This window comes from Helicoverpa armigera, chromosome 2, assembly GCF_030705265.1.
Source record: "Helicoverpa armigera isolate CAAS_96S chromosome 2, ASM3070526v1, whole genome shotgun sequence".
Lineage (NCBI taxonomy): Eukaryota > Metazoa > Arthropoda > Insecta > Lepidoptera > Noctuidae > Helicoverpa > Helicoverpa armigera.
Genome location: NC_087121.1, coordinates 11,168,277 through 11,193,755, shown reverse-complemented (window position 1 = coordinate 11,193,755; position 25,479 = coordinate 11,168,277). Strand labels below are relative to the sequence as shown.

The window sequence follows — 25,479 nt, the reverse complement described above, 5'->3', positions numbered from 1 at the left end:
TTGTAGGTATTATATAATGTTATGTATATAAGTAGTATTAGAAGGTTATAATATTAAGTACGTAAGTATGAAAGTCGAAAATTATATAGTAAAATTAGTATAGATATAGCTTAAGTAAGAAAAGTAGTCGGTAGGTGCAGTATTAGTAGTAGTTAGTAGGATATTTAATACAATAAAACGTTAAGGCAGTGTACTCAGAAGGTATTTTTTTAGATTATGCTTAAATTTATTTTTCTTTTTTTCGTCCCTGATGTCGTCTGGTAAGCTATTGAGTACGTATGGGACACGCTTTTCTAGCGTTCGGTCACCATAAACGTTATTGACTCTGGGTACTACATATTTACCAGACGACATCGTTCGGGTGTTGTATTTGTTAGATACATTTATTAATAATGATGAATTATGCTCCTGATTACCATGGTTATTAGTTGCGATTAGGTACTTATGTTTAATGCTTACCGGTAATACCTTGCAAAGTTTATATAGTTTATAATAATCTGTTTTATATTTATTTTTAGTTTTTTTATCCACCAAGAGTTTTAGGAACCTTACTTGTATATTTTCTATTTTTTCTATGTAAGATTTGAATGTAAGTCCATAGCAATCAAGAGCATAGTCTATTATAGATTCTACCATACATGAGTACAGTATTTTTAGAGTACTAGTAGGAACTCGATAACTTAGGTGGTAAAATTTACTTAGTATGGTTTTAAGTTTATTGCACAAGAAATCTATATGCTCTTTCCAAGAGAAATGCTCGTCTACTTTAACTCCTAGATAAGTTACGCAATTAACTCTCTGGATAGGTTTACAGCTACAATTGACAAGGTTACCATGAATGCAATCAAAAGTATGAGTGTATAGTGGCAGAGGATTTTCCTTTAGTGGTAAGTATGGTGAATGAATGATGATATATTGCGTTTTATCCGTATTTAATACTATGCCATTATCATGAGACCATTTAACTACGGCGTCCACGTCTTGCTGTACTAGGCGACACGTTTCAGCGAGGTCCGTGCCGGCTCGCAAGGCGCAGAGGTCGTCCGCGAACATATGCGCCGAGCAGTGCTTTAGCACATTACATAGACTGTTTACATGCATTAAGTAGCATACGGGACCACTTCCTGAGCCCTGCGGTACCCCGCAACGGACCATTTTTTCATCGCTCAACGTGTCGCCTATCTTGACCCGGTAAGAGCGTGATGTGAGGTAGTCTCTGAACCATTCCTTCAGAGGCTTCTCCACACCACACTCTTCTAAAGATGTTATTAAGGTGTCTGTTTCTAAGGTGTCAAACGCTTTTTTGTAATCAAAAAATATTGCGACTATAAACTTTTTGTCATTTAAGTAGTTGTTAATTTCGTTGGTAAATTTAGACAGTAGTGTATTAGTACTCTTTGCTTTTTGGAAACCGTGTTGTGATTTATTTATTATGTTATGTGTGCGTAAGTAGGTGCCAAGTTGATTTATTATGCATTTTTCTATAATTTTGTCAATACTGGATAAAATTGCTATCGGTCTATAGTTAGAGTATGTCTTGCGGTTGCCTTTTTTATATATAGGACGTATTATTGCTTCTTTCAATTTTTTTGGAAATGTGTGTTTTTCTACGGATAAATTAATTAACTTCGCTATGACAGGACTTATTTCGTTAACTATTATTTTTAAATCTGACATACGTATGAGGTCGCTTCCAGGTGATTTGTTAGCGTCCATGTTTTTGATAATTTTGGCAACGTTATTTTGAGTCACTGGTTGCCACCTCATATTTTTGTCAGGTTTTTGTACGTAACTCTGTCTACTTAACCATTTCTCGTCACATATATGTTTAATTTGTTGGATTTCCTCATCAAATGTAGTTGCAAACCCATCCGCTATATCTTTCGTATTTCCCTGCGCTTGCATATTAGATAATATCACAGTATCTAGAGATTGCTTGCTATTTCCTAATAATATATTTATTCTATCCCATATCTTTTTAATATTTTTGTTACAATTAATAATACTTTGTTTATCGTATTCGTTGCTACATTTAGTTATGGTTTTAAAACATTTGTTTCTATATTTGGTATATTCTAATCTTTTTATCATATTCTTTGGGTCATTGCACCAAACCTTGAACAGTCTATCTCTCTCCTTTATTAAATCTTTTAAATAATCCGTAACCCAACTTTTATTTCTAGAGCTTACACTAACGTTTACAGTTTTATAGCAATCATTGTAGATCTCAATAAATAGCTGCTTAAGCGAGTTATATAATTCAATTGGACATTCGATAGACAGCAATGCTTTAAAGTCAGTACTCAATAATCGCTCTCGAACCAACTTATTATCAAGAACACGGCGACAACTCGCGGTAGGCATATTTCTCCCGCTCCGATCGTCAGCTGATGGCCCGCGTCCGCGCGATGCGCTGTTGCCAGCTCGCACGCTATTTTGTGTGGCGCGGTTCCACTGCACTGCGGCAGACACGAGAAAGTGATCCGATATTTTTTGACGTATGACCGCGGAATTAATTTGTGCTGAAGGTGCTCTAATATATATATGGTCTAGGCATGATTCGACTACATTTCCTTTCATAATTTCTTTACGTGTTATTTTATTTATGCATTTAATTAAACCAAATTCAAATTACTGGGAATTGCATAAGAAAATAGCTTGCGGCTTTTATAAAAGACTTGTGGCTTCTTGTGGTTTCACCCGTGTTCAATGGAATCTAAAATATTAGGCTGAAAAAAAAAGATTAAGTATTCATGATTTGTTAATTATTGTAATTTTTTTAAACCAAAAATCTCTTGAGATTATCTGAAAAAAATTATACTTATTATTTTATACTACAGATTATAGCTCTACGTTTTAAGGACTGAAAAAAGTCCTAGTCGTCTGTATCAGGTAATTTTCTTCGATTTTTTTGTTATTTTATTTTTATAATATGACATACCTATTCGTTGAGTTATAAATAACGAAACCTTAATAAATACATTCGCTGATTACTCAATTTCAAAGTAATCCGTCATTTCGTTTTTCCTCCTATTTATTTCAGATGTTATTATGTTTTACACGCATTTACAGCCTTATGAAGGTAATACATAAATTATGTTACATTTTTTTTTGGAAAATAAATTGTATTATGTAGGTAGCTTTAATAATGTAATATGTATACCAAAGCACAGATTCTATAGATATCAAAACAGGGTTCTTGTTGGATAACTTTAGCACTCTCACTTGCCTCTGAAGTTAGCCATTTGACTCCATGAGTTTGTTATAAAGTGTTTTGTTCGTTCATTTTAATTGTAGTGAAGTTTATATAGTAACCAATGTTAGAACGGTAAAGTTAGACGAGAATTTTGCCACTGGTTTGGTGTTTATTAAAGTTTAACCAATAGTTACTTTACCATATCCTATCTGAATAGCATCCATTGTTTAATTGCATTTTTTCTCACGCAAAATAACGCTTGTCCTTTTCACTAACAAGTTCGGTTGCTGAAAATATTATTATAAACACTTAACCCCGTTTATGCCGTTGCGGCGATCCAAGATAGATATTCAAGCGGATATTCTATTGTTCTCTAATTTGCGGCATTCAAGTAGTTTGAGCCAACTTTTTTTTCTAAAGAAAAGACAAGAAGTAGTTTTCATGTGACTCCGAACTTCATAGTGAACAAAGTTGCCTTTTTAAACGACCCATTACGTAATCAACTTTGGTGCAATTTTCCCTAATTTTGTGCTTCTTGTCCACAGTATACGTGTTCCTGGGTGAGCACATAGCGCTGGTTGACTTCATGAAGGTACTGCAGCGTCGTGATCTCCTCACCACGGGAGAGTATGCTGTCGTCGCTGTTGATGACGAGATATATGACCCTAGCATCGCTGCTATTACTCATGCAGGTGAGTTGGGGGAAAAATTACCTTGGGGTAAGGTATTTAAGAGTGGTTTTTGAGTGATGAAGTTTATACTATCACTAATGCAAGTGTGTTGTGGGAAAATGTGTCTTAAGATAAAGTGTGTAAGGTTGAGTTTTGAGTGATGATGCCGTCGTCGCTATTGATGACGAGATATATGACCCGAGTATCGCTGCTATCACTCATGCAGGTGAGTTGGGGAAAATGTGTGCCTTATGATGATGTGTGTAAGAGTGATTTTTGAATGATTGTGTTGTTATCTGTACTGATAAATGCTCGTGCACTATAATAATGTCCTGCGCAGCTGGCTGATCTCCTTAAACGAGATCAGCCGCCGTGGCCGAAATCGGCCGAGGACGCCATTATTACAGTCGATATAATAAAAGTCTAAATGGTGGTATAGATAGTTCAACTCAGATTTGCGCGCGGCCCTATGTGTGCGTCGGCTTGTAAATATACAACTTTCATTCGTGTGACAGTGACGTCGTCCGAGCATGACGTGTTCTTATCGGTTTTTGTTATGGGTACAGTCGTTTACGAAAATGTCTAGTTCTTCACGGAGAAAATGTTTTAAGGAGTCAGGTAGCGTTTCAAAAAAATGAAACAACATTCAAAGCTTTTTATTATTACATTTTACAGTTTATCATTATTTTCTCATACGGCTTTTCAAATTGACATTGACAGTATCTAAGAAATAAATGAAGAGAAATATCTAAGATGAATTAAATACTCCTTACATATTTTCTAGCTCGGGGTACGCGGACAATAAATAAATGTGTGGACTAAGAATGTAAAAAGACCTATAATTTAGTATAATAATGGAAACAAAATGTGTGGGGAATTTAAAAAAATTATATTGCTTCGCATAATGTCGACCAAAATAAGACGGAAATAATGAAACTCATAAATTAACGTTTAAGTCAAATTGATGAAGGGATGTTGGGTAATACTTGTCGACATGTACAAAAGAAAAAAGAAGAATACTATAGACATTTTGACATGGAGTCAGAATTTATAATTAACATTGGTGAAAGTAGCGAATCCGAAAATTCATCATTTGATTTTTCAAGTAGCGATACAGAATCATTATAAATAAATAAACTAAATTACGTAATAACTGTACTTTAAACAGCCGTATACAACCCCTAAATAACTGTATTTGTACCCGACTGTACCTCTTGTCACGCACACAAAGTCACTGTATATGTACAAGGGTTACCCACACATAGAGCCGCGCGCACGACTGAGTTGAACTTACTATAAAGTAAGTTAAAGTTTTTTTTCGACGCAACGCGCTCCAAACCCGTAAGTTTTCTGTGCAGACCTATACAAAATCAAAAATTCTAAACTGACTTTCTGTTGCTTTTAGAAACACGGAATTTAGTAGTGCTAGAATTCCTCTTCTAACCAACTAACCATAACATGCCTGTAAAATATATTCATTTGAACTAATGTCGTGGCCGTTGGACCGCGCGGCGCCAACCATAAATGCTGTTTAGCTTAGCTCGTGTATTTTACTATTAGAATAGGTTTACACTTCTGTATTATACTGGTTTGTATGTATAACTTTTGGGTCAAGTGTTTAAATAATATTAAGGTTATATGATATTACAGATGATGAAATAGAAGGAGTTATAGATTGATTAGACTATATTTACCTTATTTATGATTTGGTTAAATCTCATATTACAACTGTCAGGTACATAGGTACCTATTATGCTAATGGACACTCTAAATCAATATATAAAGATCTGTATTTCGTCTCAAGGTAGTCTACCAAAAATACAGTTTTTTTGACAGTTACATTATTATATTTCTACTCTCATACTAGTCGTAGAATTGTGAACTAAAAAGAATTATTCAATTTAGAACTTTAATTTCTCCGTAGACTAACTGTAAAGCAATTTAAAATACCCATTCTCTTTAAAAGAAACTGGGCCAAATAAAAGCAAAGCCTACTTCTATGGCAAGGGAAAAACTAGTACTAATTTTAAAGTTTAAAAATCAAAAACAATAGAACCACTTAATTTTCTGAACCACAAAAATAAATGAAAATCTAAAAAGAACAGGCTAAAAATGTTGTTATAAAAATAAATAATCTCCTAAAATAATAAGATAACACGCTGGATCTATGAGCAAAAGAAAAACTAGATCGCGTCTTTTTTAAATATAAGTACTTAAGAGTATACTTAATCCAAGCTTAGTAACATTTAACTCAGCTTAAAAAATATCTTCTTCATAATTCTCAGAAAAAAACGGCTTAAAATACTTGTATCAAGTTACTTAAAACAATGAATTTTTAATCGGAACTTCGTTGGTCCGATAACCAATTTCGTTTTGTAATTTGTTACGAAATAATCTATTTGAGCGATCAAATTGAAAGGTTTTATAATTAAATACGGACTTTTACCTTCCCGGTCATTGACCTTAATTTGACACGAGTCCGCGAGCCTTTGTAGATTTCTCTAACAGCCGGTTTCAAATATTGTATCGATGTAAGTTTTTGCTTACTAAAGTTAGAAATTTGACATTAGCCCTATACAGTTAATTTCAAGTCCCGTGTATGAAACTGGGGCTGCGGGATTGTTCGAAAGAGTTACATAAAAGGCCTACGACGGAACGCGGTGGTTTTTAGACAGTAACCCCCGCACTCAGAGACATTTAATGGTTACTTAAGCCATTCCTTAGTGAAGGATTTGTATGACGTTCCATCACTAAGGAGTGACTTAAGCCATTAAATGTTTCTGAGTGGGGAGGTAAGGAGGTACCCACAGCGGGAGGGGTCACTTGATGATATTTGACGTCGTTAAAAGAAAACAAAAATCCCATGTATGAAAAACAATAAATAGATAGGACATTATAATAATGGCAGTTAGTTTATAAGTAACAGGTTACTACCAGTAACGATAAATAGTGCAAACAAACTTGAACTTAAAATAAATAGACTTAAGTCTCATAATGAGAATTCGCTTTTTGGAAGCGTATGAGAAAATTTGGACACCTTTATTTAAATGGATGGATGATGAACATAAAGATGGATGATAAATTATACCTGTTGGTATATAATAAAGATATATAACGTGAGAAATCCTCGGATGTGACATTAAGGCCAAGTGCTGGCCTATTTAACAACTACGGAGAGTGCCTTCAAGTTTATTTTTTCTTTAAACGTTTTACGTATTGTTTTTGAAATGGTACGAGATTATTTTGAACAACTGTGTGTGAATAAAATAGATTAAGTTTTATTTACTGACAAGATTATGTATTTCTATACTAATATTATAAAGCTAAAGAGTTTGTTTGTTTGCTTGAATGATGCACTAATCTTAGGAACTACTACTGGTCTGATTTGAAAAAAATATTCCAGTGTTAGATAGCCCATTTATCGAGGAAGGTTATAGGCTAGTTTTTGCTATAGAGGTTCCCACGGGATTGGGTGAAGCCACTGGCAGAAGCTAGTAATATACATAATAGGTAATATATCATTATATGTTAGTTGAAGCTATATATCAATGCGCCACAGTTGCCAAATAATAGATAAAGGTTTAAATAAATAAATAATTTCAAACAAAAGACCAAAGAAACTTCAGTTTTATAATATAAGCATAGACAACTCACGATAATGTAACTTTTTCATAGATTTTGTCTAATTTTAAAGTCTGCTGCACAATGTAGAATTATTTTTTTACTGAAAAAACTGAATGGACACTTTTTGAAAATAAACTAACCCTAACTATTTCTGTGAAAAGTTTTGAATGACTATTTCCAAACAATACTTGGTTGTTGAGATTTCAAGTGGTTATGGTTACGGAATACATTTATTTTTTCGTTGCGAGTTTTATGAAAAATATCTCGATTCACAAAGATAAATAATAAATGTATTTTGTAGTAGCTTTTCGAAGTATTGTTGCTTTCTGAGCTCTCGTAATATAACTTTAAAATATCTTTATTGACACTTTATTCCTCGCTCAATGAGGTACTTTATTATATACTACTACTAAATTCTTGCTCATTTTTCAATAGATGAAACGAACGAATGCACATGCTATCCCATTATATTTTAATACGTTTTTTGGAAGATACTCTGCGTTGGTTTGTGTATAGTCTAATTCTATATTCTTATCGTCTAAATGATCTTGAAGTAACTAGTCTATATTAAACTAGTCCATTACAGGTATTTATTATTATTTTTTACCAGAATATCTGGGGCAGAACAGCAGTGACGATGTTGTGGCATTCCGCGCGGTGCTTCGTCTCACACCTTCCTTGCCAACCAACCCACACTACGAGTGAGTATATCAGAAGATTTTTACCTTAATCAGTTTTAACAGGCTTGTTTTAGTTTGACCTGTATGTAACTTACTATATTTTTAGTTTAAATAGATTTTATCCGCATGTTTTAGTTTCACCTGTATGTAACTATGGAATGTACCTTGTATGTGATGGAATCTAAAGCCCTGTGCAGACAATGTTTTTTAACGCACCGTCGACGCGCGTGTTTTGTGATACAAACGAAAACAAATTTCTCTGTAGGATAAAATCGCGCGACGGATCGTTTAAAATATATGGTGTGCATAGGCTCTAAGGTAGCTAATCTAACCATCTCCAAAAGATCGTAGTGTCATGATGCTGAACCACATCAAAATCAGTTCAACCAAACGTGAGATAATCCTGCACAAACATATATATATACAGGGCAAACTGTGATCCTCTTTTTTGAAGTAGGTTAAAAAATCTTGAAACAAAGAAACAATATTTAACACAATTTCCGTATAAACATTAATAAAAATTATCCTGTACGTGTTTCGTATGCTCCAAAAATTTTACATCGTGACCCACATACATGCCGACCTATTTCTTTTTAAATATTACTTTTTCATCTCAATTTGATTTTAATGCTGGTGCGGCTGCTGCTTCTGCAGAGACCACCAAGCGGCGCAAGTATAGTAACCTTATTGGGAACTATACTTTTGAGCCGTTTGGGGTCGAAACGCTCGGACCATGGGGCCCGAGTTCGCGGTTACTTTATAAGGACATCGCGAAAAGGCTTGTCGACGCTTCGCGTGACCAGAGGGCTGGCTTATTCTTCGGACAAAGAATTAGCATTGCCATTCAACGTGGCAATGCAGCCAGTCTTCTGGGCACGTTTCCGGAGGACAGTGATGCGGAGGAATACTTCGACGCCTGATCGATGCTCTTTTATATTTTATGTTTATATCTATTTTGTATATAGTATTTTATTTTTAGTTTTGTTTATAGATAAGTAGTTTAAGTTTGTATATATGTATAGTGTGTACATTGTAGAAATAGCTTAAAAATAAAAACATTTATAATTGTAACATTATGGAATGCAAATAAATATATTTTAATATATTTTTCCTTTATATAAAGAAGCTACGTGCTTTCAGTGCGATCGGCTAATCTTCCAGGTTAAGCTGTGCTTGACCCGGTTGCTTTATGGATTGGTGGCCCTAGTGTTTTCTATGGAAAGAATTTTCGCTTTGGGCAACTTTGTTGAATATTTTAACATTATGAGAACATCTAGGTTAGGATAACTATCTTTAATTAATGTAAGTAGGTTTCAAGCGTTCTTGGGAAATTCCTTTTGTTCGTTATGAAGATAAATTACATATTATTTGAGAATGATATGGGGTATTAGTTTAGCTCTGAGTGAATTGTAAATATTGTCTCAATAGGCACAGAACAAAGGACAGAAATATTCAACATTGGAAACTTCTTAAGTCGTAATATTTATTAATTGGGGATATTTTTTACAAGAGGCAAAAATAAATAATAGAATGAAAAAAAACATTTATTTAAAAAGTAATATTTCTCATTGCTTACTTTCGTGCGGCTACTCAAAAGGTTACAAGCTACGTGATAGCTACTACGCAGTCGTAGTACGCGTAGGCGCTGCGATTGCTACGGCGTAGTAAAAGCGTAGTCGTAGGCGGCGCAAGATTTATATCAAGTGCGTTTATTTGTTGGTATTATTTTGTGAATTCTAAATATCAAGGCTGAGGATATACTTTTGATATATTGTGGTGTACTTAAGTTTATTGAAACGAAAAAAAATAAAAAAAATATTTACTTATCACAAACACAGCAATCATATTATAGATACATAACCACGGCCGGTGTGTCGCTTTGTTTGCTCGAACTTGGCGGACACACTGCCGTGTGTCTAGATCTCCCAAAGCGGTAGTGCGGTAACATATTATCTTCTATTACCTTTCACTATAACATAATACATACAAAGTAGTCCTCATAAACTTATTCAAAGAGCAGGAAAATATTTCTTTCCAAGACGCGCTACCGAGTTTTGTTGGCGCGCGTTTCACTGTTAGCAACAACGGAACAATTTTGTTAATAAAATACAATTGATTTAATATATAATTTACGAAACTATACCCATCGTTTCGATATATACTTTACTTCACTTAACAACTGCCACTCCAAAATAAAAACCAAGAAAACAAATACTATTATCACAACTGCAAACACCTTAAATATAAACTGTATCTCCTTACAAACAGTGTTAACGCTCATCAAACAGAGCACGAACACTAATCCTGACACTGCTACAATACAATAAAATAACTTCAGCAGAAAACTACAATAACCAAGTTTATTTATATCTTCAGGTTATTGTCCTAGATGACCTGGTTCTGAAGTAAACTCATCGTGTTCAAGGGCCTGTTAGGAAACTACACCTCATTTCATTCGTATGGGAAAAGTTAGGAAAGGCTTATTTCAGTACACTCAAAAGTTTTCATGTGAATAGTTCTAAGAATAGCCTATTTACTGTTTCCAATAGTTTGCTTATTAACACAGGTTAAAGTCAAAGTCAAAGTCAAAATCATTTATTAAATTAGGCTAATACGATTAGCACTTTTTAACGTCAAAATTTTACATGAATGACAGCACCCCCAAAACGCCCCCCTTTCACCACTTCCTAGTGTTATGGCTGGAAAGAAGAAGCGGTGAAGAACAAACTTCCCAGCAACACAGCTGTCTATTACAATTTAATTATTATTAATTTATTTTACAATTATACAATTCAATTTCAATTTCATCAATTATTAATTTAAAACACCGAAAAATACAAAATAAAATAAAGCACTTTTATTCCACTTCAGAGCTGCCATCTGCGTTTATCTGTGAAATAATCATTAACATTATAATATGCCTTTTTAACAAGAATTTCTTTGATTGTTTCGGATGGCACGTTAAACTGTAGGTCCCGGCTGTCATTGAACATCCTTGGCAGTCGTTACGGGTAGTCAAAAGCCAGTAAGTCTGACACCAGTCTAACCAAGGGGTATCGGGTTGCCCGGGTAACTGGGTTGAGGAGATCAGATAGGCAGTCGCTTCTAGTAAAGCACTGGTACTCAGCTGAATCTGGTTAGACTGGAAGCTGACCCCAACATAGTTGGGATAAAGGCTCAGAGGATGAGTTCCAAGAATAGCCTGATTACTGTTTCCAATAGTTTGCCTATTAACAGAGGTTGAAGTTTAGTAAGAGGCTTTGAAAACTTTTGGTCGGTAGATAGTTTGTAGGGGCTCATACATCAGTATGGGGTTGAATGCTAGTGCGCACATTATAATGATCAGGTATCCGGCCGGTATCAGACCGAGAAACAGGGTAAATTGGATTCAAGATAACTTTCAAAATAATCGCTCAGACAACCATCGGTCTAACTATGCCTTAATAGTTAAGCCAGCGATGTGCAGGGGCACACAAATTGTTAGTAAAATTCTGAGTAAATATTATAATTATGTGCTTCTTTCAAAAAATCTACTTAAAAGAAAACAAAATATTACCATCTGCCCAGTCTTTTTCCAATTATAATTGGATTGACTTTCAGTCTAACATGAAACGATGCTCTATCTGACCTCCTCAACCCTGTCACCTGGGCAACCTGAAACCTATGACCGGTTGTGAAACTTTCTGTCTTACTTAGAAGGCTGATATTTTTTTGTTATAAACAATAGTAAAAGAATGATATTTTTTCAGGATGCTGTGTCAAATGATAAGGAAGATGTCGGCTGCTCCACCGTTCTGCGTACCAAACTACCACATGCTCTTCGATACTGCTTGGGTAAGTTCATCTTCTTTTTATAACATATTAAATAAATAATCAGGACTTGAAAACCTAAGAAAATATGGATTGATTGCCTAAAAGACGACATGAATAAGAGTGAGTGTCAGTATGACGAGTGACAGACGAAAATGGAAGACCCCAAATAAATTGGGAACAGGGCAGGAGGAAAAAGAAGAACCCTTTGAATGCCGGTGCGTGGATCCACGTGAGACACAATTGATTTTCTATTGTTCTCTAATTAGCGGCATTTAAGCAGTTTAACGTGATACTGTATACAAAGGTTTTAACCTTTTTATTTTACCATCGTTTCGGCTAAATTGCACCGACTGCCCACTGGTGAACTGATGACAGGTCACATAGTCTTATAACTTTTATACGAAATTCCACTAGTGTGTGTCACTGTGACGCACGCATACGTATCAACTGGTTTATTCGCTGTATCAAACAGTAACACACTGTGTGCTAACATTTCTAAAAATGTCCGTAAAACTTCACACGATGCTGGAAATATTCGCAAAACATGTTAACAGTGGACTCGCGCCGACGCGTAAACATTTTTTGTTCGCGAACAATTGAATTGATGGAATTTCGTTGTTATATGTATGTAGCTGCAACTACGTCTATTTTGTATAAATCTGTATTGCTTAAATAAGCGTAGAGTGGTTTTACGGTTTTATTTGTGTAGGTAAGCTAAGGAATTTTGAGGAAAATTGTTATAAAAAAAGTTCAACTAGAAAATATATTTTTAAAACAATTTAAATTGTTCCAAACCAGGCTTTTACGTAGAATAGATAATTAAAATCGAAAGCTAGAGAACATAATAAAAATATACCTAGTAAAATTAAATAATATTGGAAAAAGATAATGCTTTAAGTGCTTCAAATTGCGGTTATATAATTATGGTAGTCAGATTATGTTAAAATTCGTTAACAATAATAATCCTATAATACCCACATATTATCCTTGCATTATGCAAATCCTACACAAGTTTAACCACATACAAGTTATACAACACCGCAATAAGCAGCAATTTGAGTTAAACCAATGGAGAACAAAATGACTAGCGGAGGTGTCATAACGGAAAATCTCCTAAGAAAGTAGCGCGCCAAAACGTTACTGTCTTCGCCCTTATACGCCTTCTTTGGACCCGATCACTTTTTGTAATACCGATAATCTGTCCCATAGAACGCAAACACTTCGTTAGTTCACACGTAACTCATCGTTTTGGGTCATGCCCGCGGTGCGTATTTGACCTAGCTAGAAGAAGGCGCGTGACCTACCTGCATAAAAGCATCTCCACTCAACTTCCTTACTCCATGGCTACACCGATGTTAACACGTCTAGATGGTGCACAACTCCTAGATGTGGCCTAGTTGCAGGGCTTCGACCTGACCTATCTCAAGGCGATATCAGTTGAAGCCTTGTTCCATACTTCCTTTATCGGGAAAGGATAGCGTTGTTATAGATCCGATGATGTAATACGTTCGAGTTTCAAGTCTTGTTGGAACTTCTAGTAGCTGTTTTGCTGTGTTATTTGTCTGAGGAAGTATCTTTCGAAGGCTCATTATTAAGTCTGTTTCGATTCTTGTGTTATGTGTTCTTGTGTGTTGGGTTTGACTTTTTTGTAATATTCAATAGTTATTGGTTAGGTAATACAGGCCAAATAAATAAAAAGCCAGTAAATAAGATTCACGTAGCGACCAGACCGTAATTACTCGTATCTGAGTATATTCTCAGTCACCCATCTCTAAGTACACATTATATTACAGATCTAAAAACCAATAGGTTGCTGAAATTTTCAAAATTATTCTGCTTTGTAGCAATATTCTGTGTCTGTCAGTACGGATCGTCACTACTCATATTTTAAATCCAAATATATAAAGTCGAGTTGCTACTTCGTTGCTGCATGTTTAATCACTTTTAATCTCTAAAAGCCACCATTGATAAAATCAATTGGAAAACTATATTCACTCGAAATCAGTTCCCATTTATTTTGAAATCCGATAACCATTGATACGGCTTATAAAGAGCAATTACCTGATATTTTAACGGTAGTTTATTTTACACTGAGTTAAAAGCTTTTGCCGTTAGCATCGTGTAAGTAGGTTACCGGGTTGTTACCGCGTTGCTACCGGGTTGTTACCGGTTCAAATTAGCTTGGAATCGGTGTGACATCGGTATGGCAAATATTTCATCAGGACTAACTGTGAAATGGGAAATGCGTTCCTAGTTTAGCTATCGCACAGATGAAGCGTTGTGCTTGCAATTTGATACGTATTTGATAATTATAGAACAAGTTTATTAGACTCGTACAAGGCTTCTATAGGAATAATTTCCCATATCTTCATAAGGTAATTGTATACTTTTGTATATTGATCAATATTTTTTTATAACTATGTAATTTGAAATTTATTAACAAATAATTTGACATTCAAAATAAGTTTAGGATAAAATATGGTTAGATACTTACAATGTGATTGAGTACCTTTGTAAACTGTCTAAATTGTGAATTTAATAAATGGCTTGTCAACCTTCATAAAAGTATATCTGTAGGTACCTTATATATACCATTGCAAATCAGGAATCATATTTTAACTTACCTTTGAGCATAAAGAGGATTTCAAACCGCCAAATGACCACAACCCGAGTACAAAACTACAAATATTACAACACAGTATTACGTTCATTAAATTTCCAAAAGTTTACATTGAAACATCTGTTACAAAGTAAATGAACATTATAGTTTAAACACTACGGATATTTGTAAAACTCGAGTAGTTCCGAGAGGGTTTATGATGTCAAACAAATGCTTGGCAGCTGTTGGGATAGGTCTTTAGTACGTAACTACTGTATGACGTCATTATATAGCTAACTATCTCTCTCTGAGAATTGCTCTTTCGTTATTATTAGTAGAGTATTGTACCTAGTAATATTGTTAGAAAGTTAAGGTTTTAAAATGGTTATAAATAAAACTAGCTGCCACTTGCAGTTTCGCACAAGTCCCATGTGAGTATATTTATTTCAGACACTCAGGTATAAAGGTAATCTTTGTAGATAAATAATCCATCTAATACTGAAAGTGTTGTCTTAATCGGACCGTTACTTCATAATATAAGAACGTTCAAATAAACAAACATAAACATATGAAATAAACAAGAATTTTACCGTATTAGATGCTTTTTGCTTTGGATCACGTTAAAATCAAAATGGCAACTTCATTTTGAGTCATAATATGGACATTGAATTGCATTTTTTCTTCAACTTATGCAGTCAATTCAAATTTGACTTTCAACATAAACTCAAGGATAAAAATATGTCAAAAATCCCTTTTCTTGTGAAAAAAATATGCTAATATATGTCGTTGAATTCATTAACATAATTTTGCACAATTTTGATGTTACCTATTTTGTTTAACTCGTAAAGATTTTTCTTGTTTATTTTGGCTGACATGAAAGGTGACTTTGGCTTAGTTGTCATGATATTATTTACGTCTAAATAATATTCGTTCAAGTCTGCAATGATGGAAAAATACTACAAAATGAGACAGTGGAATTTGCCTGTATTTGTCACTTCAATTGAGACGACTAGATGTAGACAATATAATTTTAATAATGTTTCTTAAATATAGGTATTTTATTTTAGGCACCGAAATACTATTGTTACTAACCGATATTGCCATTTTTTCTAAATATAATCTTCTATCTTATCTTATCTTATATCTTATCTTATATATCTTATATATCAATCTATATATATAAAAGAAAGTCGTGTTAGTTACTCCACTTATAACTCAAGAACGGCTGAACCGATTTAGCTAAAAATTTGCAGGTAGGTAGCTTAGAGCCAGGAGAAGGACATAGGTTTTTGTCACTATCCGGCCACGGGAAGCAGTTATCTCGGGGCGCGGGTGAAACCGCGGGCGGAAAGCTAGTAATGAAATAAAAAGTATACTTAGAGACAATAAAACATCCATTGAACAAAAACTACCTCTATAAAAAGCAATATTCTCTTTTAATTTCTCCATAACAAGAGAAATAACTTAAGTACTCCATATTCAAGAAGAAAATACAGCCTTTCTTTAAGAAGTCAGAATCAACAGTCTGATGGACAGGCCCTTTGTTAGTGGGGCAACGGGAAATATACGAGCACAGAGCGTTGTTAGAAGCGTGACCTTACTATTATGTTGTTATGAATGTGAATAAGTTGGTTTTCTGTACTCCGCTGTATTAAAATTAGAATTTATTTATTTGCTTGAAATATGGTTACAATTTTAGGTCTTAAAATACAATTATGTTTCTTCATAGCATGTATGGTTATGGAATTCAATTGTGTTAGAAGAGCAATAAAGTCTACGTTATTTGTGGCAATGATAATGACGTTTAACTTACTTATTTTCACATTTTTTAAATATTAACAATAAAAATATCTATACATGTAATAAATCTGCAGAGAATCCGCTCTTGTACATTGAATATTTAAAAAAAAAATAGCCAGCGTGCTAAAAGATAACCAAGAGAACCAGAACCCAATTCTATCATTTTTTAATTCTTGTAAAAATATAACATAGATAGCCATCGATATCGTAAATAGGGTCCAAGCTACTGATGGTTAGGGCCCAAGATAATAATTATGATTTACATCGAGGCTCCCCTTAGTTCAGCCAATTCAATTAAGTAGTAATATTTAGAAGCTATTACTAAATTGTAATCTAGCGTGGGTTACAATGATTCGATTCATAGGCTAAATGGATATAAATTATACTAGACTTAAGATTAGATAGTGTGGGAGGTTATTGACTTAACGAAAAAGTAGGCAAGTGACATATTTAAATACCTAATGAGCAAAAATCAGCAATATCTCAATACCTATTTTGATATTTGATGCCAAGAAACAGATTGAACCTATTTACAACGCGCTATTCTTTATTTTTAAGTTTTCAATATCTTCTAAAAAAATAATACAAAAATAGATCATGAAATCTTTTTTGTTAGTAAATATTCATTTACGCAGAATACTATGTACAAAAGTGTCATATAACTTAAACTTTTATACAAACCAGGCTTTATATTACATTTGCATACCCTCCCGCCACCAACTTTATGACTGCACGGTAAATAATAAGTAAAACGTCAACTACAAACAAATAGGACGTCAAAGCGCTCTCATAAACGTGACGTAAGAGCGTGTTCCCATTGTACCGTGCGTGATATAATATCGTGTCGGTGTTATCGAACGGGCGATATTTTATTGTTTCTCGCCAGTTGTTTTGTGTTAGGGGAAAACAATGTGATGTTGTTCGATGATTTAATATTTTTATTGTTTATGACATTCCCTTATCGGTTATGTATTGTTATCGTTATGTGTAGTTATCGGGATGTGTTCTCTCTACAAAAAAAAAAGAATACAGACATCCAAATTGATAAACTCCTCTTTTTTGGACATTCGGTTTAAAAGTGAAATCATTAATTACCTAGGTATGATGTAGTCAAAAATCAAAAAGCATTTGAAATTCCCAAGGTACATCCTTGAATACGTGAAAAATAGCTAGTAGACAAATCAGATTATTGCAATTTTACGCCGTCACGAGACAGTGGAAACGCGTCCTCACAGCTCCAACTATGTACGGAGTGCAACTCAAATTGAGTTGTGCAGGTCAGGATTGCGCCCGTCTTGTTTGCTGACGCTACGTGAGAGACATGACAGATTGCATTCAACCTCCGCGCTGACCTTCCTTTTGCAAGCTTTTGTCTATGGTGGTCCATGAAGGATGAATAGCTGTGAAAAGATACCTATCCTTGAATTTCTAGGTGTGGTAGATAAAGGATGGATTGGTTTGAAAAGATATCCTTGAATTTATAAGTGTGGTAGATAAATATTGTGGTATTAGAAAGGTCTACTACATATCCTTGTATTATAAATGGACGTATACATGTATGGACGTTTGTTTTTCTTAAACTACCTGGTGGATTTCGGTGAAACTAGCAGTAGTACAACTCACATATTACAATAGGCTTGTTTTCCCTCGTCCCCTGTATCCCTCGAGCAGATGGTGAAATTTTTAAATGTTTATCAAAAAATACTTATAATTTAGTTTGCTTTGAAATTAACTAATTTCTAATTGAACTCAACAAAACAAAAATACTTCATTACCCGACTGTGAAAAAGATAGTTATGAATTGTTAAAAGTAATAGTAGTTTATCTCAGAGAAAGTATTAAAGATACAAGCAATAAAATGCAAACAAAGAAAACATTGAGAATCAAAACTTTAAAAGTAAAGCAATATTTTAGTTTTACAGCGAACTGGCTAAAAGTAGGTCACTCCAAGATATTCTCGAACAAGATGAAATGATGGACAGACAGACAAACTTTGTACATACAAGAAATATATGAAGTTTTTACTACCAACGTATCTTAGTACTAAGATACGGTCAAGCTTGAGAGCTGTATTAAACTCCAAATTTTATCGTGTTTCCCGGACTTTGCTAGTCTGCCAGAATTTCGACAGAAAAATAAAAATTGTATTTTGCAAAATGTACCAAATTCTCTGGTTCAGTGCAGAGATTTGCGGAATTTTGAGTAAAAACAAAAAGGTTTTGCGAGTGCATCTGGTAAGCTCCTATCGAAATCTAGTTTTTCTAGACAGAAGACATTTTTAGTTAAATTAACACTGTCAACATTAAACGCCCACTTTTCTTTAAACAGTTGTTTCCTTTAAATTTCAAAACAGTTTTTAAGAAAACTGACGTTTATATTGTCGGTGAACTTGGCGTTAGATTCAATTCAAAGACACAAACAGAAAAAATTTACTACAATTTATAAAAATAACTACATATTTATAAAAATAAACACACTATCAATAAACGACGCTAAGAAAATAAACTGCCTCTTCAAACGTCAAGGAAATAGACTTAATTGCAATTAGAACGGGACATAAAAGCTGACGCAGTGAGGCAGGTCAGGGCTCAGAGTCGATCAACAGAAATACTGGAATATTATATTTAGTTCAAAGATACAAACGGAATAGCTACATATTTATAAAAATATTGTTATGGAAATACATAAAAGTTAACAAAATACAGTTAGATGTTAATTTTAACTTGACCTCAGGAACGTTTGCATGCTATTATATAAACATGCTTATTCATTCATATGTTATAATATACGTAACACAAAAAATATAATGTTTTAAAGCAAATAAACGATTTATTACTATGTATTATGACACTCAATTGCAATTAAAACGGGGCACACAAGCTGACGCAGTGAGGTAGGTCAAGGCTCAGAGTCGATCAACAGCAATACTGGAATTTTAAATTTAGTTTAAAGATACAAACGGAATAGCTACATATTTATAAAAATAATGTTATGGAAATACATAAAAGTTAACAAAATACAGTTAGTTAGATGTTAATTTTAACTTGACCTTAGGAACGTTTGCATGCTATTATATAAACATTAAACATGCTTATTCATTCATCTATAATATAAAAATTAAACCCGCTCTCCGTTGTCACAACATAACTTGAAAACGGCTTGACCGATTTTTCTGAAAATAAAAGATAGTTCTTGTCACCATCCGGCTACGGGACGTGGGTGAAACCGCGGGCGAAAGCTATTATGTTATAATATGCGTAACACCAAAAAGACCATGTTTTAAAGCAAAAAAATGATTTATTACTATTATTACACTCGATTGCAATTAAAACGGGCCACACAAGCTGACGCAGTGAGGTAGGTCAGGGACTGTAGTCGATCAACAGTAATACTGGAATAGAATTTCATCTGGATCTTTAATATAAATATTGTTATTGCATTTCTAAGGTTTTGTATTCTGGATTTAATATAGCTTATAAGATATTGCCCTAGTTAAAGGATTATTGAGAATGCATGATTTTATTGCCTTTATTGATAAGGATCTTTGCTTTAAACTTTAATATATACTCTTAAGTTTTATCACAGTTTTATTTGGGGTCTTCAGTATGTCTTCGCTTTTCTGTCTGATGGTATCTTATACGTAATATAATATTATTTCAAGTCATGTCATCTTTCAGATAACCCATTCTCAATGTTGGTACTCTTTAATATTTTAATTCCTGTAAAAATTTCGCATTCGATACAGGATTCCAATGTTTTTTTCATGTATAAACCTTTTAGGTCTCCATTTTAGTAATTGAGCCTGAAAGGGTTTTAAAGTAGGTCAATCCGATAGAAAAACGAAAAAAAAGTAGTTCAACAAAACAGCTGTGTTATACTCGACTGTCATTCCCCAAATGTATGGGCCGATAGTAATAAAAACAATACAGTATAATAGCGCTGTAAGTAGGACAGTTGGGTATAACCACGGCGTCAGGAAAGATGAGCGGATATGTCATAATGCTGGTAGATCAGGCGCATTCTTCTACGTCAAATTCGTACTTTGGGCATGACCATAACGACCAGTTACCAGTGAAGTAACTAGGCGTTCTGTTTCTTTGAGACATCTGTCAACAAATTTTGGTGCCACAAAAAATGTTCGAATCCTAAGAAGGCGTATAAAGGCGAAGACAGAAACGTTCCTCGTCCCCCGCACACTCGCATTTTTAACCGACTTCCCAAAAAGGAGGAGGTTCTCAATTCGGTATGTTTTTTTTTTCTATGTATGTACATCGATTACTCTGAGGTTTATTGACCGATTTACGTGATTCTTTTTTTGCTCGACGCGGAATAGCTGCCAGTTGGTCCCATAGTCATCAGGTCAGGATCTGATGATGGAAACCCTGAGAAATCGAGGGCAACTTTCGAAAGTTGTAAGCATACATAGGGTTCAACCTTGTCGCTCATATGTATGCCTGATACTAGCACTATTCAACAGTGAAGGTTTGTAGCTGACCTGATGATGAAGACCACAGAAGGTCGAGGGAACTCGACATCTGAGTCTGTAAACTACCGCGTGTTTGGGCTTATATTATTCGTATTGACGAGACCTTTGCAACAGTGAAGGTTTGGAGCTGACCTGATGATGGAGACCAGAGAAGGTCGAGGGAGCTCGATAACTGAAAATGAAAACTACCTCGTGTTTGGGCTAATATTCTTCGTATCAATGAGAACTTTCCAGTTATGTGGATATTACCTATTCGTTTCACTGAAAAGCTCAAAATAAAAAACTTTTTTACAAAAAAATATAACCGACTTCCCAAAACACTAAAAAGAAAAAAAAAAAATTTTGGTGCATCGGCCTAGAAGTCGGTGGCAAAATTAACTGTAGGACATCCATTAGACACCGACTTCTAGGCCAATGCACCTACTTTTTTTTTTGCTTTTTAGTGTTTTGGGAAGTCGGTTATATTTTTTTGTAAAAAAGTTTTGGAGCGCTACTTTCTTAGGAGATTCTCCGTTATGGCACCTCCGCTAGTCAATTTGTTCTTCATGGCATAACAGCATCCGAGGTTACCGTAACAAGGCGCACTGCAGGATATTATTTCTGTCCATACTTTGTCACACAAATAGAATCATATTTATAAAGGAAATTGACCAAGTCAACTTGTTTCTTGAAAACCGGAAAATATGTACACTTGACGGAAATTAATCTGGCACAGTTTTAAAATAGAATTTCTTGAAAATGTAGGTAGTTTATTTAGCATTTGTTGAATGGCATATAAATAACTTATTTTTTTTTATATTCTTCAGTTACAGTCGGATAACTTTTCTGCTACGTCGTGGATAAAAAAAAAAACTGTTTTGACTGCACTTGAGTTTACAGACTTTACCTTGGGTACAAAAATAAACTTACGATTTTTCCAATACAGAAGAACTCTTTGAAACATTGTTCCCTTTACAATGCACTGCAGTGTATCTATTTTGATTCAAAGGATTCTTTCCATCCTCTTAATTAGACAAAATTGAATTTTGATTTCGTTCTTCCAAATAGTTTTATAAATAGCTCATGACACGGTAATTAGTCATTAATTTAGATAATATTAAATTATAACTTCATAGCAACAGAAGGCAGCGTATTAAATTATTAATTTCGTGTTTATTTGTAGCAAAAATATTGCGTTAATTTTGTAAAGGCGTTTGTAATGAATAACTTTTACAATTTGCTTTGAATGGTTTGTATATTAACAAAGTGCGGTACAAAGTTATATAATAAACTTACTTTCGAAAAAAAGGACAACTTTGAGAATTTCCCGTATACGGTGCACGGACATTCACTCGACTTCATATAAAAAGCACAATGCGACCACGGTGTAAAGTGAAACCAAAATGATTTGTTGAAAGTTGTTTTATTTTTAGGCTTTTTCAAATTGTATGTTATTGTGTCACTGCGGCTCCATTGTGGTAAAACAGTGAGGGATCTGTCAGACACGGAGCGGTAACGCGGTCAAGCGTTCAAGCGGTCAGTTTTGCGTTCTTTGAGTTATATTACGTTATAGATATACTCATACAGGAGGCATTCTGAACGCGTCGGTCAATTGACCTGGAAGGAGCTCGAATGTAAAACTGACTATCGCTTGACCGCGTGACCGCTCCCTGTCTGATAGATCCTTGAGTTTCTCGACAGGTAGCATATATAAAAACAAGTGAACGTCGTTGAATGAATCTTATAATAATATTAATCTCCTCAATTATTTAACTAGGTGCCAATAGAAGCAGCGCATCTCTACGACGCGGTGATCTTATGGGCGCGCGCGGCGACGGCGGCGATGCGCTCCGGTCTACCGCCGACAGATGGCGCTACTCTCATGAAACTCCTCCGCCCCACTACTTATAGATCTGTGCAGGGATTTGATGTAAGTATTTTAGCTTTATTTTTTAAATTACCTACTAGCTTCCGCCCGCGACTTTGCCTGCGTATAATTCGGTTATATCGCGTTTTCAAGAGAACTCTTCAAAAGTCCGTGATATCCATCCAACGTGGCAATGCTGCCAGCCTCTTGGGTACACTCCCGGTGGGCAGCGATGAGGATGAGTTTTTTGATGCAATTTTTTAAACATTTATATTTATAGTAAGTGTATATATTAAGTTATAAGTTAGTTGTATGTTGTATAAATAAAATTAATTTCTTCCAGACAATATTTATTTCTTTAAATAACCATCGATAAAAATAATAGAATACAACTTTATAGTCCTATTTGAAGACAGTTTTAAAGAGTAGCTTTTCTTCAGGAATGTCTTATAAATAATGTTATCAGTAGAACCTTTTACAGAACTTTGTAAATACATATTTCTTTCTTAAAATCCCTTGAGTGTTACCTCATAACTTTAAGTACGTACCAAACGCTTATAAAAACATTCTTTTGTGTCTCAAAATAAACTTCAATGGAAAAACCCTTATGCAAAGTTACTTTGATATTGTTATTCTTTACAGTTATTTTTTAACACAATATTTATTCTATGTAGTAATATTAAAATACCTAAGCGCATTAATATTTTTTTTGTGGTAGATTAACCGTAGAAAAAAAGCCTAGTAGCTTTAATAGGTTATCTGGTTTTGTGAGCTAATAACTATGAAAAGTAGATAAGCCAATTAAACTAGAAAAAGAAACAAAAATAGAGAAAAATATAAAAATTTTGCTATAAAAATAGCACCTACTTATTTCTAAAAATAGGTTCTCAGCTACTAGAGTGGGTGTTTATAATGTAATGATCTTGTTCTTGAAAATGGGTTTATAATAAATAAGAAGAAAAAAATAAAGTTTGTAAAATTTTTGATGGAGTAGAGTCTAGAAAAAAATTACGTTACTTAGATGCGATTTATTTTATCTTCACAGAGCTATTTCGTAATATGATAGCAAGCTATAGTCGTTTAAACCCCTGGTATAGGTGCACTTCAGGCTTTATCTGTATAGTGACCGGCACGGATATTGAGCTCTCGGCGGAAGAGTGGAGATCGCTTTGCGCACTGTACACATAAGGCAATAAACCAATAAATCACTTCTGCGCAGGTGAAGGTCATGGCTCAATATCCGTGCCGATAACTATAACAAAAGTATGAAGTAGCGCGTTCAGACCATAGGCAAAACCGTGGCAAAATCATTACATTGAATGATGACCTGTTATTGAAGTCGTCCTCGAGAGTGGCAGTTCTCATATAAGGACATCAGCCAACTATACAGGACATATTATAGTGCACAAGCATTTGCGCAGACACAGATGCACTCCCTATTCCTTCACTCTCATAACCCGATGGGACGGCAATCCGACACGACCGGAGAGAGATCAGGCGCAGGACCGACATTTACATGCTCTCCGATGCACGAGGATTCATTACATTGAAGTGATTTTAACCACTTTCGTAGTACTTTGCTACGTCTACAATTAATGTGGTGAAGTGCTACGCCAGCTACGGCGTAGGCGAGCGCTACGAGTTGATTTTTTTTTATCGACGTAAAATCATCAAATGACCCCTCCCGCTGTGGGTTAGCAGCGGTGAGGGAGTGTCAGACTCTTACTGACTAAAATCGTCGTGTTCCGTCATAGGCCTTTTATGTACCAGGGCCGCGGTATCTCTATTCCTATAAACTTTGTTCCCAAAGCATGGATAACAAAATGACTAGCGGAGATGTCATAATGCAAAATCTCCTAAGAAAGTAGCGCGCCAAAATGAAGGAATACGTGGACGAGGAACGTTACTAACTTCGCTCATATATGAAATATATGAAACGCGACCGATGGGAAAAAGTAAGACCAATCTTTGATTTTTTCTTGTCAGTTCTAGTAACTGATCACGTCTACCGTACATTGCTTGACCTACAAGAAGGCGCCTGAATTACCTTCCTTATGCCATCTCTGCTATCTTTCCTTCCTCCGTGATTTATTCCTATAAACTTTGTTCCTGAAGTGGAGTAATATGTTTAATTTGAGCGATTAAAGTAATTAGTGGTTGTAGTTTCTTGGTAATTGAGTTTAAATGAACGCATCTTTAGGTGATTTATACGTTTAAGATGGCGAGTTCTCATCGTCTGTGAAGTTCTATAAAGTTAAATGATACTTAACCTTTTTTCATTTTTAGGTTTTCCTTTTAGATTCGATTTCAAATTATTGAGATATATTAAGATAAGATAACAGTATTTAATCATAATATTATTAATTATATGTTATATTATGTTATTATGAATTATATGTTTTTGGAGATGTAAAATTCCAGTGAAAGTATTATATAACGTCTTGCTATATAGAAGAAGCTTTCCCACTACTATTGTAAAAAATATAAAAACATAGGTTTAATGAAAAAAACATTCAAAAGTACACAGCTTTTAACCAGAATATGATGCGCTAAAGTTAAAGTTTAATTACACGTCATACTTAAGAGCTTATGCACACACTTTGACCTTGAGCTTACTTAATGAGGAAAGCCCATTTACTGCTTCGTTGCCTTATAATTAACTTTAGATGTTGCTCGCAGTTTTACGGCCGGTTCACACATGTCTCCGTTTTACTGTTCCGTTTTATCGTGTACGTTTTTTTTTTCGTCGATGGCGTATGTAGTT

General features: G+C 34.5%; 1 protein-coding gene across 1 annotated transcript in view; it reads left to right on the top strand.

The window, feature by feature from the left end:
• The window catches only part of LOC110379299 (guanylate cyclase 32E), a 102,204-nt gene that overhangs the window by 40,038 nt on the left and 36,687 nt on the right, over window positions 1-25,479 (top strand). The window contains exons 6-9 of the mRNA XM_064039866.1: window positions 3,742-3,888; window positions 8,102-8,192; window positions 11,921-12,005; window positions 22,626-22,778. Coding sequence (XP_063895936.1) covers window positions 3,742-3,888; window positions 8,102-8,192; window positions 11,921-12,005; window positions 22,626-22,778 — 476 coding nt within the window. The remainder of the gene's footprint in view (window positions 1-3,741; window positions 3,889-8,101; window positions 8,193-11,920; window positions 12,006-22,625; window positions 22,779-25,479) is intronic.